Source organism: Salvelinus fontinalis, chromosome 29 (assembly GCF_029448725.1).
Source record: "Salvelinus fontinalis isolate EN_2023a chromosome 29, ASM2944872v1, whole genome shotgun sequence".
Lineage (NCBI taxonomy): Eukaryota > Metazoa > Chordata > Actinopteri > Salmoniformes > Salmonidae > Salvelinus > Salvelinus fontinalis.
The window spans coordinates 19,518,776-19,543,969 of NC_074693.1; the positions used below are offsets into that span (position 1 = coordinate 19,518,776).

General features: G+C 44.1%; 1 protein-coding gene across 1 annotated transcript; it reads right to left on the reverse strand.

The window, feature by feature from the left end:
- Positions 1 to 21: 21 nt before the first annotated feature.
- Positions 22 to 24,634, reverse strand: fam149a (family with sequence similarity 149 member A). Its single transcript, XM_055888522.1, has 15 exons — positions 24,438 to 24,634; positions 22,728 to 22,817; positions 22,294 to 22,426; positions 22,022 to 22,164; positions 21,677 to 21,808; positions 9,614 to 9,775; positions 9,238 to 9,431; positions 8,850 to 8,995; positions 8,544 to 8,647; positions 8,061 to 8,306; positions 7,550 to 7,676; positions 7,064 to 7,186; positions 5,683 to 5,761; positions 4,536 to 4,691; positions 22 to 2,294 (listed from the first exon to the last, which is right to left on the reverse strand). The coding sequence occupies exons 1-15, from the start codon at positions 24,581 to 24,583 to the stop codon at positions 2,218 to 2,220; spliced, it is 2,058 nt and encodes a 685-aa protein (XP_055744497.1). The 5' UTR covers positions 24,584 to 24,634; the 3' UTR covers positions 22 to 2,217.
- Between the last annotated feature and the right edge of the window lie 560 nt (positions 24,635 to 25,194).

Genomic DNA, 25,194 nt, shown 5'->3' on the forward strand with positions numbered 1-25,194 from the left:
CCAGAAATACAAATGTGCATGTAACAGAAATAGCCATTTATTGCATAACAAAATTATATTGTTACAATTTCAAAATAATATTTGAATGAATGATCATTCCTTGAAAAACCTAGGGTATTCAAGACACTGACATCTCTGTAGAAAACATACAAGTAGGACCTAGTTCATGTTTTTCCTCCTAACGTGGCTCATTTAGCAAATGTATTTAGCCACATTGAATTTAGATTTAGTAATGCCATGTTGTGTTAAGAAGCAGCTAATAATCTGGATAAATGTTATGGTTTCATCAATCAATGTAATAACAAAAAATATTGCATTGAGAATAATTTAGCCAAATGAAAATCCAATTGGACCTTTCTTCCTGTTGTTTCCATAAATTCCGGTTATAACTACATAGAATACAGCTACGGATGAGATTTACCATTGAACTACCGCAAGAGTTAGGATTTACGTTTTGAAGCCAGATGATGAGTCTGAGTTGGATATCACCACATGTGCAACATCGCGAGACTTCCGGGAATGCTTGCGAACTAGACCAAGCAGACCAGGCCAGGGTTTGGGGTTTATAGAAGACCAAGCAGACCAGGCCAGGGTTTGGGGTTTATAGAAGACCAAGCAGACCAGGCCAGGGTTTGGGGTTTATAGAAGACCAAGCAGACCAGGCCAGGGTTTGGGGTTTATAGAAGACCAAGCAGACCAGGCCAGGGTTTGGGGTTTATAGAAGACCAAGCAGACCAGGCCAGGGTTTGGGGTTTATAGAAGACCAAGCAGACCAGGCCAGGGTTTGGGGTTTATAGAAGACCAAGCAGACCAGGCCAGGGTTTGGGGTTTATAGAAGACCAAGCAGACCAGGCCAGGGTTTGGGGTTTATAGAAGACCAAGCAGACCAGGCCAGGGTTTGGGGTTTATAGAAGACCAAGCAGACCAGGTCAGGGTTTGGGGTTTATAGAAGACCAAGCAGACCAGGTCAGGGTTTGGGGTCCATGAGAGAAGTGAAAAATTCTTCTGTAGTTTTCTCAAAATCTAAAGGCACAATTTATATTTGAGACAATGTCTTAAGTAGTTGAACATGTTATTACTCCAACCACGTGAAAGTGACACGTTTTCATTTTAGTCAAAAATACTTTTTTATTGAAGGAGTCCCTTTGATTTGATGGCATGCACATGCGCAGTTCGGCACGTGACGACCTTTAAACCTGATGTGTTTCTGCACGAGCTTAGCTAGCCAACGTCGCCATGACATCGCCTACATGACATGACATCGCCTTTTTATTTTAATTACTTTTTTTACCCCTTTTTCATGGTAGTCTTGTTCCATCGCTGCAACTACCGTAGAGACCCGGGAGAGGCAAAGGTCGAGAGCCATACGTCCTCCGAAACACGACCCTGACAAGCCGCACTGCTTGTTGACCCACTGCTCGCTTAACCCGGAAGCCAGCCGCACCAATGTGTCGGAGGAAACACTGTCTAGCTGGCGACCGAAGTCAGCTTGCAGGTGCCCGGCCTGCCACAAGGAGTCGCTAGAGCGTGATGGGACAAGGACATCCCGGCCGGCCAAACCCCTAACCCGGACGACGCTAGGCCAATTGTGCACCGCCTCATGGGTCTCCCAGTCGCAGCCGGCAGCGACACAGCATGGGATTTAACCTGGGTAGTGACACCTCAAGCACTGCTATGCAAAGTAACAATCAATATTTCACTGCTGATCGTTTTTTTGGATGAAATATCAGCGTACGGTTGCTTGTATGCATAGACACTGCTTCACAATGCTAGCTAGCTTGCAAAATCGACATTAGGTAAACAAACAGTAGTGGACAATGTATTTAATCACATTTATCCTATCCTGTAATGGCTCTTGGCACATAAACTACAATGTATCTAATTAAAACGGCAGATATACAATATAACCAGCAGATTTGTCCTGCTAAATGCTGTGGTCTTTTCAAATTAAAACCTTGTCCTTATTGTCCACCCGTTATCTGCACATTGCGGTCCTACCTCTAGATAGCACTGTCAGGGAGGCTAGCTAGCTATCGCCATAGCAATGAAAAGTGATCTCCAACTCCGACTCATCATCTGGCTTCAAAACGTAAGTCCAAACTCTTGTGTTAGTTCAATGGTAAATCTCACCGTAGCTGTACTTCATCTAGTCACACCCATTAATTCCAAGTGTTGGTGTTCCTGATGCATTCTGGTCTTCCTGTCTGGACTGTGCTGCTATGACAACACCACCTGGAGTCTCTTCTTCACATGACCAGGAAACCGACCAAACACTTTACGTTGATGAGGAACACCTGGATAAGTTTTATACTTCAGTTAAAGTACAGTAGAAATGACACCTAGTGTACTGTAGTGTACTGGTTCATTTTCTTATCCATTCAATTCACTTTTCTCATCTCCCTCTACTTATCTACCTACTAGCAATCTTCCTGTGCACATCAATCTACGAGCAGCCCTGTTCTCTTGCACATTGCACTAAACAGAAGCGTAAACTCACCCCATTCCGTACAAATGTGCGTAACTGCGACATTCAAACGAGGCTACAAAGAAAACTAATGGGACTGTAGCGACTGTGTTGACTTCAAAATCGGGGGTGTGAACTAGGTTTCTATTCAAGCGCTGATCGACATGGTAATGGCTCGATAGTATTGGAGAAAAGTTGAAAAAACTGACCCTCCGTTACATCTTGACTTGTCATGTCGTAACGTACAGCACGCATAAAGCAACTATTTCTGTCTTACAATCTCTCTCCACCAGGTGTAGCACTTCTCTCATCGTTTTAAAACAAGAAATGAACAGTGGCGGGGGTAAGGGGGGATACCTAGTCATTTTTTTCGTCATCATTGCATGCGATCATCATTCTCAAAGCCGCTGTTTACTTCTAAGATCACTTTAGCACCGCCCTAAAAACCCGATTCAAATTCGACACAAACCTTCAAATAGGTATGTAATGACACATTATATAAACTCTTTATGGTGTTTTATTTACATTTTAGAGGCAATAAGGTGATAAGTTGGACAGATCGAGTGAAAAAAGCAATTTTCCCACACGACATCTATCACACATTAGTTTCGCTTCCCCACCCGCCATTTTTAAAAAGACCCGACGGGGCTCATTGCCTGCTTGAATTATTCAGAAACGGGCAGTGTTTAGGTCATGTAATTGATTTTGTTGGAAAGGGGAGAAATTGTGCTTTACAATGGTATTGACATTACAGTTGATCTGGAAGTATTACGTTTTTGGGGCGCTAAAATAAGGGCAATTGTACGGACCAAGGCGATGTACGAGTTTACGTGAGTTTACGTTACTAGTGATGGAGGGAAAAAATCAATAGTTACATATCGCAATATAGTTTATTATATGGTTAGATGAACTTATTTTCTTTGTTAGGTAGCATTAGCTAGCGCTAGTTGGCTGTTCCTGTGCCAAAACTCTGGTGTTTTTCATCCTATAGCTTGTTTTCCATCGCCACTTTTATATTTTCCTGCCTGATCAAAACTCATTTTCTCATGGCAATCTCTTGTCCCTCTGGTGAGCGATATGTCTGAAACATCAAATCGGGGGAAAAAACGCAGTATCGAATCGCAATACATAGAGTCGGCACCTAAGTATGGTGATAATATGATAGTGGTGCCTCAGCATGGTGGTTATATGGTATCGTGAGGTCCCTCAGTATGGTGGTAATATGGTATTGTGAGGTTCCTCAGTATGGTGATAATATGGTATCGTGAGGTTCCTCAGTATGGTGGTTATATGGTATCGTGAGGTTCCTCAGAATGGTGGTTATATGGTATCGTGAGGTTCCTCAGTATGGTGGTAATATGGTATTGTGAGGTTCCTCAGTATGGTGATAATATGGTATCGTGAGGTTCCTCAGTATGGTGGTTATATGGTATCGTGAGGTTCCTCAGTATGGTGGTTATATGGTATCGTGAGGTCCCTCAGTATGGTGATAATATGGTATCGTGAGGTCCCTCAGTATGGTGGTAATATGGTATTGTGAGGTCCCTTAGTATGGTGATAATATGGTATCGTGAGGTCCCTCAGTATGGTGGTTATATGGTATCGTGAGGTCCCTCAGTATGGTGATAATATGGTATCGTGAGTTCCCTCAGTATGGTGGTAATATGGTATTGTGAGGTCCCTCAGTATGGTGGTGATATGGTATTGTGAGGTCCTTCAGTGTGCTGATAATATGGTATCGTGAGATCCCTCAGTATGGTGGTGATATGGTATTGTGAGGTCTCTCAGTATGGTGGTGATATGGTATTGTGAGGTCTCTCAGTATGGTGGTGATATGGTATTGTGAGGTCCTTCAGTGTGGTGATAATATGGTATTGTGATGTCCCTCAGTGTGGTGATAATATGGTATTGTGATGTCCCTCAGTGTGGTGGTGATATGGTATCGTGAGGTCCCGCAGCATGGTGATACTATGGTCTTGTGAGGTCCCTAGCAATTCCCAGGCCTATGCAGTACCCTCTCCACTTTCCTCCTAGTAACTCCATGTAGTCATTTGCCCTTTACAGTATTTACCTAAGAGCAGTGGTTCGGTCCCACTCTCTCCTTCCACAGAGGAGGATGGCGGGCGCTGGCGTCTCCTCGTTGCCATGGTGCTCTCGTAGAAGCCGTTCGAGGCGGAGCAGGTGATACCCACGCCAAAGCCTGTCACTCCAATCAGAGCATAGTCACCTAGGAGACCAGAGGTGACGCATTACGACATGCCCGTCTAACGCTAACACAGGTATCATCCCAAATGGCACCCTATTCTCTGGCTGCATTCCAAACACTTAAAAAGACACACCCTCGCCCCTCAGAGCTCAAATTAAGTGGACACTTCTGATGATGTATCATGACGTCTGACGAGTACACTTGCAGGGCAAGGGAGGAAGAAATGATTTTGAAATGGACCGCCCTTGGCTGGAAATTCGTTTATCCCGTGATGATTGGGTTTTCAGCCACAGGTAGCTTGTGGGTGCTTTATATGCAATAGTCAATTATGATTGCATGTCTACTTATATTAACTATAGAATTATTAATATACGGCTACTGTATGATAGATAGCAAATTAATTAGCTAACTCACTAGCTGGAACTTATGAAGGAAAATGTTTTCTACAATTTCCAAAAGCTAAACAAACAAAAACATAATTACTTTTACGAGACGTTTTGTGCATTAGTAGCACAATTTCTAACTTGCTTTCTTAGCGGATGTACAATCATCGCAAATTGAATTATGGGGTGTTTCAGGCCCCAACATAATTGTATACTCGCAAACTCCATTAAAAATTAGGGCTGAAGGGCTTACGTTGCAAACTTCCCTTTCTTGGCTAATCATTTGAACCGACAACAAATATGGCCGTGGGGATTCCCCCAAGGGCATAAAGCAAGTGGACAAGGGTGTCTTTTATGAGTTTGAAATGCAGCCTCTGTCTAATGCACTACTTTGAACCAGGGCCAATGGGGATGATGACACATTCTGCCTCTGCCTTTAACCTCCACTTTCCTCAGCACGAGCCTACGAACACGCACTGGAAGAAAAAACTGTCCTGCTTAGTCAAAACATAAAAAATCTAAAACAATATTTACAATGTACATAATACTTATAGATCCCCCTGCACTGGACACCTGTCCTGTCATTTGTTGGCTAGACGCATGAGTACACAGTACACAGTAGCGGTCACCTGGGTGAGGTCCTTTCCCAGTCTTCATGTGGCAGGTGAAATCCATGGGAGTGAACAATTGCTTCATGGGTGTGTCTGACTAGAAAACAAAGAGCTGCTTTCAAGTCATATGTTAAAAGAAAAAGGATACTTTATTTGAGCAAACACACCTAGATAAATAATGGTAATATGTAACCTACACTACAGTAATCCAAGTTAAAACAAGGATAATAATCTATTATGTTACCATTTACCATCTCATTGTACAAAAAGGTAGACAGCTTTTATTTACTTAGCCTTTATTTAACCAGGTAAATGAACCCTCTACAGACTAAGCCTTACTGTAACGAGTGCGCTGAGAGTCGGGAAGCAAGTTCAAGGAGTGAGTGTTTTAATAAATAAAAGAAACAATGAACACGATACACAAACAGCGCAGCGACATGAAAACAGAGTCAAGGGGAGTGACAGATATAGGGAAGATAATCAAGGAGGTGATGGAGTCCAGGTGAGTGTTATGAGGCTCAGGTGCGCGAGACGATGGTGACAGGTGTGCGGGATAATCAGCAGCCTGATGACCTAGAGGTCGGAGGGGGAGTATACGTGACACTTTCTGCTAATAGCCCACATAAACACGTTGAATAACATTTTCACTACATGGAACAAAAGATAGTCCCCCCAAAAAATCTGTCCTACTGAGATATATAAAAAATATATATTTTACATGTATTTAACCGCTTATTCTTGCCACTAAACTGTCTCCATATATACTTCCATTCATTTTTTCAACTGGTACCGGGGGGCCTTCAGACAAGTCTTGTGAGGCCTGTGGGCATCCTAGAGTAAAACAACCAATGTACGTGTTCGTGACAGTCTAGTATTTGTGTGTAGCCCAAACTGTTCAGACACTACAGACAGAACTTGGCAGATTGGCTGTACCTCAGAGCAAAACGTAGAACACCATCATGTTTCTGAGAGTCTCATCTTTCCATGGAGGGGTCATATGCTACATCATGGTCTGACAAACACCACTCTAGCTCTGCCACCTTTCACCTCAGATGCAGAAGTGAGATATCGGCGGATGTGGTGGATTGAGACGCATCCAATGCAAAAACAGATCTCTAACTTAAATTGACAGATTTTAATGGGGATTTTTTTATTATGCTAATTAGATTTCCACAGGGGCGCAGACATCGAGTCTAGGGGCTTTAAGAACACATTCTCTTTTCCAATAACGAGTTGACCAAGGTAGAGCAATAAACCACGCTGCGAGGCAGACAGCTCTGTACCCTTGATATAATGATAAGGGCATCTGCTATGCAACAGACAGTAATACAATCTCTTCTACTACCACTCCCACAGACAACCCCACCACGCCACCACTGTGTGTGTGTGTGTCTCGTACCCGGAGTGTGTGTGTGGTGTTGGGACGAGACAGGGACTCCAACAGCAGAGTGGGCTCTCTGAGGGGTGGAAGGATAGAGATGGGTACAGTGGCATGTCCTCCTTGCAGAATCCTCCCCCTGAGCTGTGAGAGAGAGCGAGAGATATAAAGGCATTGAATTGAGAGAGAGAGAGAGACCAAAGTTCACTTGCCCTACACCAGCACACACCTGCTCTTTGCATTGGAGATACGCATGTTTGCAAGGTCAGCCAAGCCAACACATATTTGCTTTCCATGTCCATGCAAATGCAAGAAGCGGAATCAATATGGTAATTTACGTTCGGTCAGAATGACAAGTAATTTAAAAGACATGTCATCATTACCCATTTATTATGGTATTCAGGCAAATGTAATTTACTATAACCTGCGTTAGAATTGACACATTTATATACTAACTTCCTGTATTGACATTTGAGTACATTGACGAAACAGTAGGTCACCTGGTACCTGCATGGGTGCAGCAGTACACACGGAGGGCTCCAGCTCTGATTGGTCAGCATGGAGGAGGGGGAGGAGCCTCTGGTTCTGTATTGAACTGAGGATTGGGGACGGCTGTCCTTCAGTCACTGTGGTCCTATAGTACAAACCAGGACAATTACAGCCTTGTTATGATAGTTGGACGGCAGGTAGCCTAGCACTTAGGAGCAATGGGGCCAGTAACCGAAAGGTTGCTGGTTCAAATCCCAGAGTCAACTGGGTGAAAAATCTCTCAGTATGGCTTTGAGCAAGTCACTTAACCCTAGCTGCTCTGGATAAGAGTGTCTGCTAAAAGATGTAAACATCATCATGGCTAACACTTCTCTAGAACAAAACTGCAATTTCATTATTTGACCTAAAAATTGTAATATTACCATAACCAAGTCCTATCATTTAATGTAGTTGCATATACCAATTATTATTGTGTTGCAATTAAACATCAGCCTAGCTTACTTATTAATATATACAGTAGATATCTCACAGTCTGGTTCCTCTGATGACCTGGTGTCTGGGGACAGTGTGTCTGGGGCTGAGGCAGCTCCTGGCCCTGCCCCTGGAGCTGGTACTTCTGGAGGTGGAGCTGGGTCTGGAGCAGATATGGAGCCTGGGCAGGGGCAGGCCTCGCTGGGCTGGGCCTGGGGCTCTGTGGGAGGGCGTACTACATGCTCTCCTGGATGGAGACACAGTGGGGGCAGGAGCTCTGCTGGGTCTGTCCTCCAGATCACAACTACAGGGAAGTCAAAAAAGTAGTGATACTAATGGCATTACTTAAAGTCATACCAGTGTGTCAATTTCTTTTCTAACCTATTTTAGATGTTGGAGTTCTTATTTGTACTCATCTCAAATCCTAACAGAACGGCTGCATCCCAAATGGCACCCTGTCCAGCCCCAAAGAGAAACAGGAATGGTTTTGTTTGTTCAGGATCAGAGCCGAGCTTATAGCTGGGGATTCAGACAGACTTACTGAGACTTCTCTGCAAATCCGTGTTGTCTTTGTTGAAGAGGCTTAGCTTGGATTGTCATAACACCGTTTAAATTCAGCTTGAAGGTACTTGATACCTGAGAGGCCTAGAAAAAAACAAAGTAAATAAATATAGCTCAAGGCTTGTTTTAAGGGGCCTTGGCTCCTCTGTTGAGGCCATTGTAATAAGTGTATTTGAGATAAATGTTAATTCAATTGAATGGTGTTGTTGCCAGAAGTGCAAGAGATCCTCTAGAGAGTCAATGGCAGCAGCTGACACTGTGTTTTGGTGGCTGGCAGACTTCTCACCTGTGTAGTGGGGCAACAGTTGGACCACAGCAGCATGCTACGTGTGTTGGAGCCCCTGGAGAGAGGAACACGCTGACATTTACTGTTGATGTGGAGAGAGGGATCACCCAAGACTCCACCAAGAGCCTCCAACACTCCTCTTTGACCTGCTCCACCGGTAAAAACAAAATACTTTGATTCATAACTAGGACCCAGAGTTTATCCTGGCCAGGTCAAGTGATCAGGTCAAACTCCTAGCCCAATTCATAACACAGCATAACAAACAGCATCAGTTATAACAGAGTTGGTGTGCAGTACCATGGTTGCTGTGTATAATAGGCATATCATCATTGGTATTCATGTAGTTCTATGACAGCTCTGTAATACAGTGGTTTGTAGATAGACAGACCCGTGATTTGTCTCTGCCAGTGTTTGTGGAGGAGCTCCCCCAGAGAATTCACCACCTCCCTCCACATGTCATCAAAGGCCTCGTCAGCCACGGCCTCCCTGATACAGGTGTGGGGAGACACAGGGGGTACCCCGGACCTCCCTGCTGCCCCCACAGATCCCCAGACTCCTCTCTGACCCACCCACTCATCCTCCCTGGGGAGAGAACCCTGACGTCAAGACACACTGGAGCAATACGGCCCTCGTTCCACCCAGAGGCTTGAACACACACACAGATACGCACACTCTCTCTCTCTCTCCCACAGGCTGTTACATGCTTGCACATACTCTTAAAATATTAAATGCCATGCTTAGAAAGTAAAGTTCAAATGCCTTACGTATCTTTGGCATCATAGGCAAGAAATTCCTCCATCCTTCCCTCTGCCTCATAGACCTCTTCTTGTAGAAGGGAGGAGTGATCACAGAGAGAGTGGGAGAGAGGGGTTTCCCCCTGCAATGTGCAGGGAGTTGGGGAAAGACTGTGACCTTCAACACATAACCTGTAGTCAGGAAAGCAGATGATTATGAGTACAGTGCCTTGCAAAAGTATTCATCCCCTTTGCGTTTTTCCTATTTTGTTGCATTACAACCTGTAATTTAAATCAATTTTTATTTGGATTTCATGTAATGGACATAAACAAAATAGTCCAAACTGGTGAAGTGAAAAAAATAACTTGTTTCAAAAAATTCTAAAAAATTCTAAATGGAAAAGTGGTGCATGCATATGTATCCACCCCCTTTGCTATGAAGCCCCTAAATAGATCTGGTGCAACCAATTACCTTCAGAAGTAACATAATTAGTTAAAGAAAGTCCACCTGTGTGCAATCTAAGTGTCACATGATCTTAGTGTATATATATATATACATATATATATATATATATATATATATATATATATATATATATATATATATACACACTGCTCAGAAAAATAAAGGGAACACTTAAACAACACAATGGAACTCCAAGTCAATCACACTTCTGTGAAATCAAACTGTCCACTTAGGAAGCAACACTGATTGACAATAAATTTCACATGCTGTTGTGCAAATGGAATAGATAAAAGGTGGAAATTATAGGCAATTAGCAAGACACCACCAATAAAGGAGTGGTTCTGCAGGTGGTGACCACAGACCATTTCTCAGTTCCTATGCTTCCTGGCTGATGTTTTGGTCACTTTTGAATGCTGGCGGTGCTTTCACTCTAGTGGTAGCATGAGATGGAGTCTACACCCCACACAAGTAGCTCAGGTAGTGCAGCTCATCCAGGATGGCACATCAATGCGAGCTGTGGCAAGAAGGTTTGCTGTGTCTGTCAGCGTAGTGTCCAGAGCATGGAGGCGCTACCAGGAGACAGGCCAGTACATCAGGAGACGTGGAGGAGGCTGTAGGAGGGCAACAACCCAGCAGGAGGACCGCTACCTCCACCTTTGTGCAAGGAGGAGCACTGCCAGAGCCCTGCAAAATAACCTCCAGCAGGCCACAAATGTGCATGCTTTCACAGCTCGCATTGATGTGCCATCCTGGATGAGCTGCACTACCTGAGCCACTTGTGTGGGTTGTAGACTCCGTCTCATGCTACCACTAGAGTGAAAGCACCGCCAGCATTCAAAAGTGACCAAAACATCAGCCAGGTAGCATAGGAACTGAGAAGTGGTCTGTGGTCACCACCTGCAGAAGCACTCCTTTATTTGGGGTGTCTTGCTAATTGCCTATAATTTCCACCTTTTGTCTATCCCATTTGCACAACAGCATGTGAAATGTATTGTTAATCAGTGTTGCTTCCTAAGTGGACAGCTTGATTTCACAGAAGTGTGATTGACTTGGAGTTACATTGTGTTGTTTAAGTGTTCCCTTTATTTTTTTGAGCAGTGTATATACACACACCTGTTCTGAAAGGCCCCAAAGTCTGCAACACCACTAAGCAAGGGGTACCACCAAGCAAGTGGCACCGTGAAGACCAAGGAGCCCTCCAAACAGGTCAGGGACAAAGTTGTGGAGAAGTACAGATCAGGGTTGGGTTATAAAAAAATATCAGAAACTTTGAACATCCCACGGAGCACAATTAAATCCATTATTTAAAAATGGAAAGAATATGGCACCACAACAAACCTACCAAGAGAGGGCCGCCCACCAAAACTCACGGAACAGGCAAGGAGGGCATTAATCAGTGGCAACAAAGAGACGAAAGATAACCCTGAAGGACCTGGAAAGCTCCACAGCGGAGATTGGAGTATCTGTCCATAGGACCACTTTAAGCTGTACACTCCACAGAGCTGGGCTTTACGGAAGACTGTCCAGAAAAAAGCAATTGCTTAAAAAATAATAATAAGCAAACACATTTAGTGTTCGCCAAAAGGCATGTGGGAGACTCTCCAAACATATGGAAGAAGGTACTCTGGTCAGATGAGGCTCGAATTGAGCTTTTTGGCCATCAAGGAAAACATTATGTCTGGTGCAAACCCAACACCTCTCATCACCCCGAGAACACCATCCCCACAGTGAAGCATGGTGGTGGCAGCATCATGCTGTGGGGATGTTTTTCATCGGCAGGGACTAGGAAACTGGTCAGAATTGAAGGATGGTGCTAAATACAGAGAAATTCTTGAGGGAAACCTGTTTCAGTCTTCCAGAGATTTGAGACTGGGACAGAGGTTCACCTTCCAGCAGGACAATGACCCTAAGCATAATGCTAAAGCAACACTCGAGTGGTTTAAGGGGAATACATTCAAATGTCTTGGAATGGCCTAGTCAAAGCCCAGACCTCAATCCAATTGAGAATCTGTGGTATGACTTAAAGATTGCTGTACACCAGCGGAACCCATCCAACTTGAAGGAGCTGGAGCAGTTTTGCCTTGAAGAATGGGAAAAAAATCCCAATGGCTAGATGTGCCAAGCTTATAGAGACATACCCCAAGAGACTTGCAGCTGTAATTGCTGCAAAAGGTGGCTCTACAAAGTATTGACTTTGGGGGGTGAATAGTTATGCACACTCAAGTTCTGTTTTCTTGTTTGTTTCACAAGAACAAAATATTTTGCATCTTCAAAGTGGTAGGCATGTTGTGTAAATCAAATTATACAAACCCCCCAAAAATCCAAGTTGCAAGGCAACAAAATAGGAAAAATGCCAAGGAGGTGAATACTTTCACAAGCCACTGTATACCTATTTCAGACAGAATTCATGCTATGTTGCCAGTAAAAGAAATATGTCACTGTTTATATACCAAAGGTATTTTTCATTGTAATGACCCAAGCGGAGCCTTCAGAGGGTTACGAAACAATGTGAAGTACAATACCTCTTCACAGAACATAGGGCCATTTACATTGATGTCAAAATATTTACCCCTGATACTAACCTAGGTTGAGCGTCCTACTGGAAGCTAAATAGCTCCTTGTTAAATAATGATATAGTTCAGTTTGAGGTTAAACATCTGCTCTCACACTTTTGGGAAAGAGCTTGTGAAGAAAGATCTTATTGCAAGAACTGGGAGCTCTTTAAATTTGAATTGGCCAAATACCTTAGAAAATCTGGTAGTAATCTTGCTAAGACCAGAAGAGCTGAGGAGGAAAAGGTGATCATTAAGATAACTTCCCTTTTCTCAGAGGTCCCCAGCCGGGCTCTCGGGGGAGGAGAACATGGAACTGATTGAGTTACAAAATAATCTAGACAATAAATACACACACGCATACATATGATTAAATAAACTGGATAATATATATAGATTAAATAAACTGGATAATATATATAGATTAAATAAACTGGATAATATATAGAGATTAAAAGCAGAAGGAGCCTTTATTAGATCTAGGAAAAAATGCCTTGATGAGGGAGAACAGAATTCATCCTATTTCACTCTACAAATAACACTATCCATAATTTAAACAGTGGTGGTGTTATTACAGATGACCAAACATGACTTGCTAACTACTGTAGTAATTTTTACAGGAAATTGTATAGCTCTATGTACTGTCAGGAATCCACAGATTTCTTTGACGCACTGAATAATGTTCACTCTATCAGTGATACAGAATCTAAACAGTGTGATGAACCCATCATAGTTGAAGAGATTATCGAGTCTATCAAACATCTAAAGAACAATAAATCCCCAGGTGTTGATTGAATTATGAATTTCTGAACAAGTAGCTTCCTTCCTACTTTAAGTATTTTTAGAGAGTATTAAAAACAATGTCAGGGGTTAATTAATAACACTGATACCAAAGCTGCTCATCGATAACTGGAATCCAAATTGTCTTCTTAATAATGATTATAAGATATTAGCCTTACTACTTGCAAAAATAATTAAAGAAGTCCTGGATGCAATCATTGATGACACACAGTCTGGCTTCATGAGGAAAATACATATTTATGACAATATCAGACTAGTATTGGACATGCTTGACTACTCAGACCTAATAACCGAGGATAGCTTCATATTATTTTTTGATTTTTATAAAGCATTTGATATAGTGGAGCATCAGTTCCTCTTCCACTCCCTTGAGAAATGTGGCTTTGGGGATTTTTTCTGTAAGGCTATTAAGACGCTCTATACGAATAGTAACAGTTCTATCAAATTGAAACATGGCACTTCACCTAGATTTGAGTTAAAGAGAGGAATTAGGCAAGATTGTCCTATCTCATCGTATCAGTTTTTATTAATCATCCAACTGTTTACAAATTCTTTAAATAATAATCCTGTACAAGGTATTTCCATAGCTTGTAAATAAATTATTATAAGCCAGCTGGCTGACGATACTACACTTTTTCTGAAAGACGATGTCACGTTCCTGACCTATTTATGTTAGTTGTTTTGTGTGTTAGTTGGTCAGGACGTGAGGTTGGGTGGGCATTCTATGTTATCCGTTTCTATGTTGGTTTTGGTTTGCCTGGTATGGCTCTTGATTAGAGGCAGGTGGTTTGCGTTTGCCTCTAATTAAGAGTCATATTTAGGTAGGGCATTCTCACTGTTTGTTTGTGGGTGATTGTCTTCCGTGTCAGTATGTTTGTTCGTACCACACTGGACTGTAGCGTTTGTTTGTTTCGTTTCGTTTCGATGTCGTCTGTTTCCTGTACGTGAGTTTATGTTTAGTTATGTAAGTTTATGTTCAGGTTTCGTTCGACGTCGTTTTCTTGTTTTGTTATTTCGTAAGTGTATTTGTTTTCGTGTTGCCATCATCGTTGTTAAATAAAAGATGGCTTATTTCCCTGAAGCTGCGTTTTGGTCTGAGGATCCTTCTCTCCTCTCCTCATCTGAGGATGAGGAGAGCACAAGCCGTTACAGAATCACCCACCACGCTAAGACCAAGCGGCAAGGGAAAACGAAACGGAGTAAGGGACAGGAGAGAAAGGAGCAATGGACATGGGACGATGTTTTGGATGGAAAGGGTTGCTACACTTGGGAGGAGATCCTGGCTGGGAGGGATCGCCTCCCATGGGAACAGGTAGAGGCACTGAGGAGAGCAGAGGCTACCGGGGAGAGGAACCGGAGCTATGAGGGAACGCGTCTGGCACGGAAGCCAAAAAAGCCCGTAAGTAATTCCCAAAAATTTCTTGGGGGGGGCTAGGAGGTAGTGGGCCAAGGGCAGGTAGGAGACCTGCGCCCACTTCCCAGGCTTACCGTGGAGAGCGGGAGTACGGGCAGGCGCCGTGTTACGCAGTAGAGCGCACGGTGTCTCCTGTACGAGTGCATAGCCCAGTGCGGGTTATTCCACCTCCCCGCACTGGGAGGGCTAGATTGGGTATTGAGCCAGGTGTCATGAGGCCGGCTCAACGCGTCTGGTCTCCAGTGCGTCTCCTCGGGCCGGCATACATGGCACCTGCTTTACGCATGGTTTCCCCGGTTCGCCTACATAGGCCGGTGCGGGTTATTCCACCTCCCCGCACTGGTCGGGCAACCGGGAGCATTCAACCAGGTAAGGTTGGGCAGGCTCAATGCTCAAGAGTGCCAGTACGCCTCCACGGTCCGGTATTTCCGGCACCACCTCCCCGCCCCAGCCTAGTACCTACAGTGTATACACTACGCACTAGGCTACCAGTGCGTATCCTGAGCCCTGTTCCTCCTTCACGCACTCTCCCTGTAGTGCGTGTATCTAGCCCGGTGCCTCCAGTTCCGGCCCCACGCACTAAGCTACCAGTGCGTCTCCAGAGCCCTGTACAAACTGTATCTTCTCCCCCTACTAATCCTGATGTGCTTGTCCTCAGCCCGGCGTCACCAGTGCCGGTACCACGCATCAGGGATAGAGTAGGATTTGAGAATACAGTGTGCCCTGTCCCTGCTCCCCGCACTAGTAGGAAGGTGCTTATCATTAGCACGGTGCCTCCAGTTCCGGCACCACGCACCAGGTCTACAGTGCACCGTATCCGGCCAGAGCCATCCGTCTCCCCAGCGCCATCTGAGCCATCCGTCTCCTCAGCGCCATCTGAGCCATCCGTCTCCCCAGCGCCATCTGAGCCATCCGTCTCCCCAGCGCCGTCTGAGCCATCCGTCTGCCAGGAGCCTGCAAAGCCGCCCGTCTGCCATGAGCCTGCAAAGCCGCCCGTCTGCCATGAGCCTACAGAGCCGTCAGCCAGACAGGAGCCGCTAGAGCCATCAGCCAGACAGGAGCCGCTAGAGCCGTCAGCCAGACAGGATCTGCCAGAGCCGCCAACCAGACAGGATCTGCCAGAGCCGCCAACCAGACAGGATCTGCCAGAGCCGCCAACCAGACAGGATCTGCCAGAGCCGCCAACCAGACAGGATCTGCCAGAGCCGCCAACCAGACAGGATCTGCCAGAGCCGCCAGAGAGCCATGAGCAGCCAGAGCCGTCAGAGAGCCATGAGCAGCCAGAGCCGTCAGAGAGCCATGAGCAGCCAGAGCCGTCAGAGCGCCATGAGCAGCCAGAGCCGTCAGAGCGCCATGAGCAGCCAGAGCCGTCAGAGCGCCATGAGCAGCCAGAGCCGTCAGAGCGCCATGAGCGTCGAGAGCCGTCAGCCTGCCATGAGCGTCGAGAGCCGTCAGCCTGCCATGAGCGTCGAGAGCCGTCAGCCTGCCATGAGCGTCGAGAGCCGTCAGCCTGCCATGAGCGTCGAGAGCCGTCAGCCTGCCATGAGCGTCGAGAGCCGTCAGCCAGCCATGAGCATCGAGATTCGTCAGTCAGCCATGAGCTGCCCTTCAGCCTGAAAAGGCTGGATACCCAGAACTGCCCATCAGTCCAGAGCTGTCTCTCTGTCCGGAGCTGCCTTTCAGTCCGGAGTTGCCCCTCTATCCTAATCTCCCTCTCTATCTTCATCTATCTCTATATTCTTATCTATCCTTCTTGATTTATCTCTCTGTCCCGGTGTTGTCCCTATTAGGTATATTATTAAGAGGATTTTGTGGGGGAAAAAAGAGGGTGGACATTCTTGGAGGGAGGAAGCTAGGATGGATTATGGTGGGGTGGGAACCGCGCCCGGAGCCTGAGCCACCACCGTGGTTAGATGCCCACCCAGACCCTCCCCTAGACTTTGTGCTGGTGCGTCCGGAGTTCGCACCTTGTGGGGGGGGTACTGTCACGTTCCTGACCTATTTATGTTAGTTGTTTTGTGTGTTAGTTGGTCAGGACGTGAGGTTGGGTGGGCATTCTATGTTATCCGTTTCTATGTTGGTTTTGGTTTGCCTGGTATGGCTCTTGATTAGAGGCAGGTGGTTTGCGTTTGCCTCTAATTAAGAGTCATATTTAGGTAGGACATTCTCACTGTTTGTTTGTGGGTGATTGTCTTCCGTGTCAGTATGTTTGTTCGTACCACACTGGACTGTAGCGTTTGTTTGTTTCGTTTCGTTTCGATGTCGTCTGTTTCCTGTACGTGAGTTTATGTTTAGTTATGTAAGTTTATGTTCAGGTTTCGTTCGACGTCGTTTTCTTGTTTTGTTATTTCGTAAGTGTATTTGTTTTCGTGTTGCCATCATCGTTGTTAAATAAAAGATGGCTTATTTCCCTGAAGCTGCGTTTTGGTCTGAGGATCCTTCTCTCCTCTCCTCATCTGAGGATGAGGAGAGCACAAGCCGTTACAGACGATAGTCAGATTTCCATATCGATCAATGTGATAGAATCCTTTTCCAAAGCGTCTGGTCTATATCTTAACATTAATAAATGTGAACTCATGACTGTCAAATAGTGTGACACCCTCATGTTATGGTATGCCAGTGAAAGAAGCACTTACATATTTAGTCATAACCATTAAGATTAGAAGTCTACAGGCTTACTAAATGTTAAGCTTCTTATTAAAAACCCCAGAAGAAGCTAAATCAATGGCTACAGAGGGATGTATCTTTAAAAGGAAGAGTCCTAATAACCAAGGCAGAAGGTTTCTTTTTATCTTGGTGGTAAAATAAGCAAAGACATAGACCAGATGCTTTTCAACTTTCTGTGGAGAAACCGTACTGTTGTAATGAATTATCTGGACTTTACTACCTTAAATAATACTTTTAAAATCAATTGGATAAATTAATTCCGAAGACCCCCTTTTATGTGGAAATGTATTCCTCATCATGTCTTCTCTACTTTTGGTGCCCTTAACTTCATGTTGGTTTGCAATTATATTGACACATTTCCAGTGAAACTCTGCTTTTCATACTGTACCTCCTAGCCCAAATGTCCTTTGTATATTCTTTATATATACACAGTTGAAGTCGGAAGTTTACATACACCTTAGCCAAATACATTTAAACTCAGTTTTTCACAATTCCTGACATTTAATCCTAGTAAAAATTCCCTGTCTTAGGTCAGTTAGGATCACCACTATTTTAAGAATGTGAAATGTCAGAATAATAGTAGAGAGAATGATTTATTTCAGATTGTATTTCTTTCATCACATTCCCAGTGGGTCAGAAATTTACATTCACTCAATTAGTATTTGGTAGCATTGCCTTTACATTGTTTAATTTGGGTCAAACATTTCAGGTAGCCTTCCACAAGCTTCCCACAATAAGTTAGGTGAAGTTTGGCCCATTCCTCCTTACAGAGATGGTGTAACTGAGTCAGGTTTGTAGGCCTCCTTGCTCGCACACGCCTTTTCAATTTTCTATTGGATTGAGGTCAGGGTTTTGTGATGGCCACTCCAATACCTTGACTTTGTTTCCTTAAGCCATTTTGCCACAACTTTGGAAGTATGCTTGGGGTCATTGTTCATTTCGAAGACCCATTTGCGACCAAGCTTTAATAGGGATAGGTCGTCCCGCTAGCGGGACAACAGCCGACAACATCCGGTGAAATTGGGGGGCACGCAATTCAAATAAATAATTGTAATATAAAACATTCATGAACATACAAGTATCTTATATAATTTAAAAGCTTACATTATTGTTAATCTAATCGCGTTGTCCGATTTACAATAGACTTTACAGCAAAAGCATACCATGCAATTGTCTGAGGACGGCGTCCCACATCAACATATTTTTCAACCAGCACAGGCTTCATAAATTACAAATAGCGATTAAATACATCACTTACTTTTGAAGATCTTCCTCTGTTTGCAATCCCAAGGGTCCCAGCTACAACATGAATGGTCGTTTTGTTAGATAAAATCCTTCTTTATATCCCAGAAAGTCAGTTTAGTTTGCGCCATCGATTTCAGTAATCCACTCGTTCAACATGCAGACATGCAGGAGTCTGTCACGTCCTGACCATAGTGCTTATGTGTTTTGCTTGTTTTAGTGTTGGCCAGGACGTGAGCTGGGTGGGCATTCTATGTTGTGTGTCTAGTTTGTCTGTTTCTGTGTTCAGCCTAATATGGTTCTCAATCAGAGGCAGCTGTCAATCGTTGTCCCTGATTGAGAATCATATATAGGTGGCTTGTTTTGTGTTGGGATTTTGTGGGTGGTTGTTTCCTGTGTCAGTGTCTGTGCCACACGGGACTGTGACGGTTAGTTTGTTTTGTTATTTTGTATAGTGTATTGTTTTCATGTTCATTAAATCATGGAAACTTACCACGCTGCACATTGGTCCTCCGATCCTTCTCGCCTCTCCTCGTCCGATGAGGAGGACGACTTAGACTGCCGTTACAGAGTCCAAAAAGCTACCGCTAAGATTCATCCAAACAAGTCAAACGACGTTTCTACTTAATAAAGTACTCTAAAATGTAAATAAACTATAATATTTCATACGGAAAGTAGTATGTTCAATAGGAATGTAAGGAATATTTAACACTATAATATTTCATACGGAAAGTAGTATGTTCAATAGGAATGTAAGGAATATTTAACACTATAATATTTCATATGGAAAGTAGTATGTTCAATAGGAATGTAAGGAATATTTAACACTATAATATTTCATATGGAAAGTAGTATGTTCAATAGGAATGTAAGGAATATTTAACACTATAATATTTCATATGGAAAGTAGTATGTTCAATAGGAATGTAAGGAATATTTAACACTATAATATTTCATATGGAAAGTAGTATGTTCAATAGGAATGCAAAATTAGTACGTGCGCGCCCTCTCCCTTGCTCGCCGAAAGACTGATATTGTTCCGGTGCTCTCTTCACCAAATCTCCAAATTCTTGCTTGTTTTTCAAAAAACAAGCTTGAAACCTTGAATAAAGACTGTTGACATCTAGTGGAAGCCATAGGAATTGCAATTTGGGAGACGGAATTACATAGGGCCCATAGCTTTCCATTGTAAGAGCCTGGGACCTCAAACAATATCTGTTTTTTCTTTGGATTTTCATTTGCCATATCAATTCTGTTATAGTCTCAGATATTATTTTAACAGTTTTAGAAACTTCAAAGTGTTTTCTATCCAATGCTACCAATCCAATGCTATATACATATCCTGGCTTCTGGGCCTGAGTAACAAGCTGTTTACTTTGGGCATGTCAGTCAGGCAGAAATTCAGGAAACTAGACCCTATCCCTAAGAAGTTCTTCCTGACTGATGTCTTGAGATGTTGCTTCAATACATCCACATACTTTTCTTTCCTCATGATGCCATCTATTTTGTGAAGTGCACCAGTCCCTCCTGCAGCAGACCAGAGGACATTTCTCCAGAAAGTACGATCATTGTCCCCATGTGCAGTTGCAAACCGTAGTCTGGCTTTTTTTAATGGCGGTTTTGGAGCAGTGGCTTCTTCCTTGCTGAGCGGCCTTTATTAAGGTTATAGGACTCGTTTTACTGTGGATATAGATACTTTGTATCTGTTTCCTCCAGCATCTTCACAAGGTCCTTTGCTGTTGTTCTGGTATTGATTTGCACTTTTCGCACCAAAATACGTTCATCTCTAGGAGACAGAACGCGTCTCCTTCCTGAGCGGTATGACGGCTGCGTGATCCCATGGTGTTAATACTTGCGTACTATTTTTTTGTACAGATGAACGTGGTACCTTCAGGCGTTTAGAAATTGCTCCCAAGGATGAAACAGACTTGTTGAGGTCTACAATTGTTTTCTGAGGTCTTGGCTGATTTCTTTTGATTTTCCCATGATGTCAAGCAAAGAGGCACTGAGATTGAAGGTAGGCCTTGAAATACATCCACAGGTACACCTCAAATTTACTCAAATGATGTCAATTAGCCAATCAGAAGCTTCTAAAGCCATGACATAATATTCTGGAATTTTCCAAGCTGTTTAAAGACAGTCAACTAAGTGTATGTAAACTTCTGACCTGCTGGAATTGTGATACAGTGAATTATAAGTGAAATCATCTGTCTGTAAAAAAATTGTTGGAAAAATTACTTGTGTAATGCACAAAGTAGATGTCCTAACCGACTTGCCAAAACTATAGTTTGTTAACATGAAATTTGTGGAGTGGTTGAAAAACGAGTTTTAATGACTCCAAGGGGTTTTAGTTAGCTATGGTCAGAAAACATCAAGGTTGTTTAAATCTTTCAGAGTTCATCTTGACGTGTACTTGGATTAGGTCTTTTGGCATTTCTCCTTACTAGATCATTTCTAGATCATTGTTTTGGATCACCTTTGAAAGCATACTGTGCTACCACTTGCATTGTATTCATACCATACTACAGTATGTGTATTTATGCAGCCAGCCAGACAGTCATTCTCCCACTAGTCTGGCTCCCTCACTGAATCCTGAACAAACAAGGCTGTAATAGGTGTGTTTAAGTAGGTGTGTTTAAGTAGGTGTGTTTGTTAAGGTAAATCCTCGTTGGGAATTGATTAGTAAACAAACAACTGTGTTGCCTGGAGACAGACTGCCTGGATGTTATTCCCAGAACCATGGCAGATTGCTCATTATGCCACCTGTCCCTTAGCTGGCCCCCTGCCACAGAGTTCACCTCCACAACACACACCTGAACACACAACCATAATACCGCTCCTCCAAAATTCTCATGTCTGCTCTGTTGCCATGGGAAACCAACTGAAGTACCGTGAGATGTTAGCGTCATGTTGTTGTTTTTGTGTAGTATACACAAGGAGCCAGGCCTTACTCTCCAGAGTTCTCCCTCTTGTCCACACACGGGGGCAGCACTGCATTCCCTCTCCCTCCACTGGCCACCACTCTCCTGTGTACGTACTGAAACCCTTCCTGATTGGGCGACTCCAGCTGATTACCCAGAATTCTATGAAGGAAAGACAGAAACAATATAAGAAAGTATTGGAAAGAGACACAGAGGGAGAGCCAATTCAATTAAACACTTTCACATGAAGGACTTTGTTTGCATCCCAACTGGCACCCTATTCCCTATGTAGTGCACTACACTTGACAAGGGCCCATAGGGTAAAGAAGTGCAGTATAGGTAGACATTTGGGACATGGCCATGCTGTTGGTGTACCTGAGGTGTGGGGAGTGTCCGTTCCACTCCTGACACTCCTCCTGCAGTCCCAGGGAGCTGCTGTTCACCCTCCCTTCATACAGCAGCTCGTCCACATCACTGAATAGCTGACGCACACGCTGGGTGTTCACTCTGTCAAACTCCTGAACACACCACAGGAGGCACACACTCACAAGACCTTCTTTACTGCAAAGGGCTCTGTGTGTGTGTGTGTGTGTGTGTGTGTGTGTGTGTGTGTGTGTGTGTGTGTGTGTGTGTGTGTGTGTTCATACATCGTATCTCCATGAGTACAGGGAGCTCTGTTCAGTAGAGAGGCCTGTAGCACAGCTCTGAGTCTCAGACCAGCAGGTGAGGATTCTCTCAGGGGTCACTCCTCCACAGGAAGACTGGTACGAAGACAACTCACTGGAGGAATACATTAGCATCAGAGAAGACCTTACCCACACTGGTTGCATCCCAAATGGCACTCTATTCCCTATATAGTGCACTACTTTTGACCAAGGGCTCTGGCCAAAAGTAGTGGTCAAAGGCAGTGCACTATAGAGGGAATAGGGTGCCATTAGAGAAGCAGCCTGGTTTTCCATTATGAAACAAGTCGTTATATAAAATGTTACTCATGGCTATCTGTTAAAACATTTACCGGTACTACCCATTTCTATCATTGGAAAATTACAATGTAACACATGATTGATTTGAAGCACAGTACCTTAGCTGACTTGCAATGGCTCCTCCTTGACTGCCTCGGGTGAAGAGGGAAGGGTTTGAGAAAATGCTCCTTTCGCTGACCAGCTTTTTCCTGGAACAAATGCAAAGAAAAGCTAGCAATCTTTAAAAGTTTTTGCTTCGTGGGGAAGTATAGTAGGTAGGTAGATGGAAGGCAGATGAGGAAGTTCCATACCTATGTGATTATCTTGCATACATTATACATACCACATACACCACAAAACAGTCAAATCACACCTGATACGTCACCTCCATGCTTACCTGATGAGTGACAGTGCCAAACAGATGTCCCGTTCAAAAGGACACCAGCAACATTAGCACGCTGATGGTAACAAACCCTCACCCAGCCCGTACAGCAGCACCCCAGCCAGCTTTCTTCCACTGACTGACCCCTAATCCTCCTGCTAGTTATGACATGAATAATTCAACCTGAACAAGGCACGGTAATAAATATGCTGACAATTATATGCCTGAATGAGTTAGTCTACTACTTCATCTTTTGTTGTTTGTTTGAAATAAAAATGGATAGACAGAATTATAATAAAAACATTTAAATATATATTTTAAATTCATATCCACTTGTCATATCGTTTAAATTTTTTGCATAATATGTCCCTGGATTTCCATTTAAATGTCTCTTGTACACAATGTAATCTAAGGAGAGAACAGCACAAACTGGTGTATGTGTAACGGTCCTGACCTGTTTTATGTTGTTTTTGTATGTGTTTATGGTCAGGGCATGTGTTTTGGGTGGGCAGTCTATGTTATCTGTTTCTATGTTGGTTTTGGTTGCCTGGTATGGCTCTTAATTAGAGGCAGGTGTTTTGCGTTCTCCTCTAATTAAGAGTCATATTTAGGTAGGGTGTTCTCACTGTTTGTTTGTGGGTGATTGTCTTCCGTATCTGTGTTATGTTTGCACCATACGGGACTGTTTGGATGTTCGTTTCGTTTTGATGTAGTCTGTTCCTGTCCGTGAGTTTTCCGTTAGTTATGTAAGTTCATGTATAGGTTTTCGTCTACGTCGTTTTCTTGTTTTGTATTTTGAAAGTGTTTTGTTTTTTAGTGTTGCCATCATAGTTTTTTCAAATAAAAAGATGGCTTATTTCCCGAATGCTGCATTTTGGTCTGATGATCCTTCTCTCCTCTCCTCATCTGAGGAAGAGGAGAGCGACAGCCCTTACAGTATGAGGTAAATGTACACTGTCTGATAATGCCATTTCTAGTCCCTGCTGAGTTTTTGGCTGGGATAATGAACAACGTGTCCTGACACTATTGCAACATACACAGCATGCTACAAATATTACAATTAACTATGTCATAGAGCAATGGAACTGTTAAACCGCTGAAAAGTCATTACAAGATGGAAACTGAAACCAAATCAGTGTTCGACTTGGACTGAAATAGGAGCCGGTACTCATTTTGGGTGCTGGTACTATTTATATTTAGGTGCAGGAGCTACACAATACTTTGAGCTAATATTCTATAAAGAGGAGCAGGAGCTCAAGCTGTGGAAAATGTCAGGTGCCAATTCTCAACTCCGGTGAGCTCCTGCCCAAGTCAAGCACTGAACCAAATGTCATTGAAACTAGACGCCATCAGGTGATACAGATGAGTGGAGATAAATGTCTCAAATATGCATTTTTTATAATCAATTAACTATAGCTTCCTTACAAAAAAACACGACTTGACTTACCCTATGACAATGAGTGCCCTGCCCCTGCTGTGTTCCCCTAGCCTACAGTAGTCCGTGTGGAGCGGGTGGACCAGCAGTGGGAGGCTGGAGCCAGGCAGGGCCCCCAGGTTGAGGGGAACACCCTGGGTAACGGCTGCCGCAGGCATCTACTCCCTAGAGGTGCCTGGAGTCAAAGAGCCAGGGGTTGTCCAATGCCTCCTCCTCAGCTGTCTGACCTGGCTGTCCACACCAGCACTCTGCCCTGCACACCTCAGCCCACACTCACGCATCTCTAGCCAAGGGTTCCTCCTCCCCCGCCTCCTCTCCTGCCTCCTCTCTGGCTGGTACAGTAAAGGTCAGAGCAAACCCCAGGGTGCTGGCCACGCACAAGGTGACGGTCTTCCCGTCTATCCCTCCCCCTACTCCCGTCTATCCTTCCCCCGTCTATCCCCTCCCTCCCATCTATCCCTCTCCTCCCGTCTATCCCTCCCCCTACTCCCGTCTATCCCCTCCCTCCCATCTATCCCTCTCCTCCCGTCTATCCCGTCTATCCCTACTCCCGTCTATCCCTCCCCCGTCTATCCCCTCCCGTCTATCCCTCTCCTCCCTCTCCTGTCTATCCCCCTCCTCCCTCTCCTGTCTATCCTCCTCCCGTCTATCCCTCCCCTACTCCCATCTATCCCTCCCCTCCCTCTCCCATCTATCCCCTCCCTCCCATCTATCCCTCCCCTCCCTCTCCCATCTATCCCCTCCCTCTCCCATCTATCCCTCTCCTCCC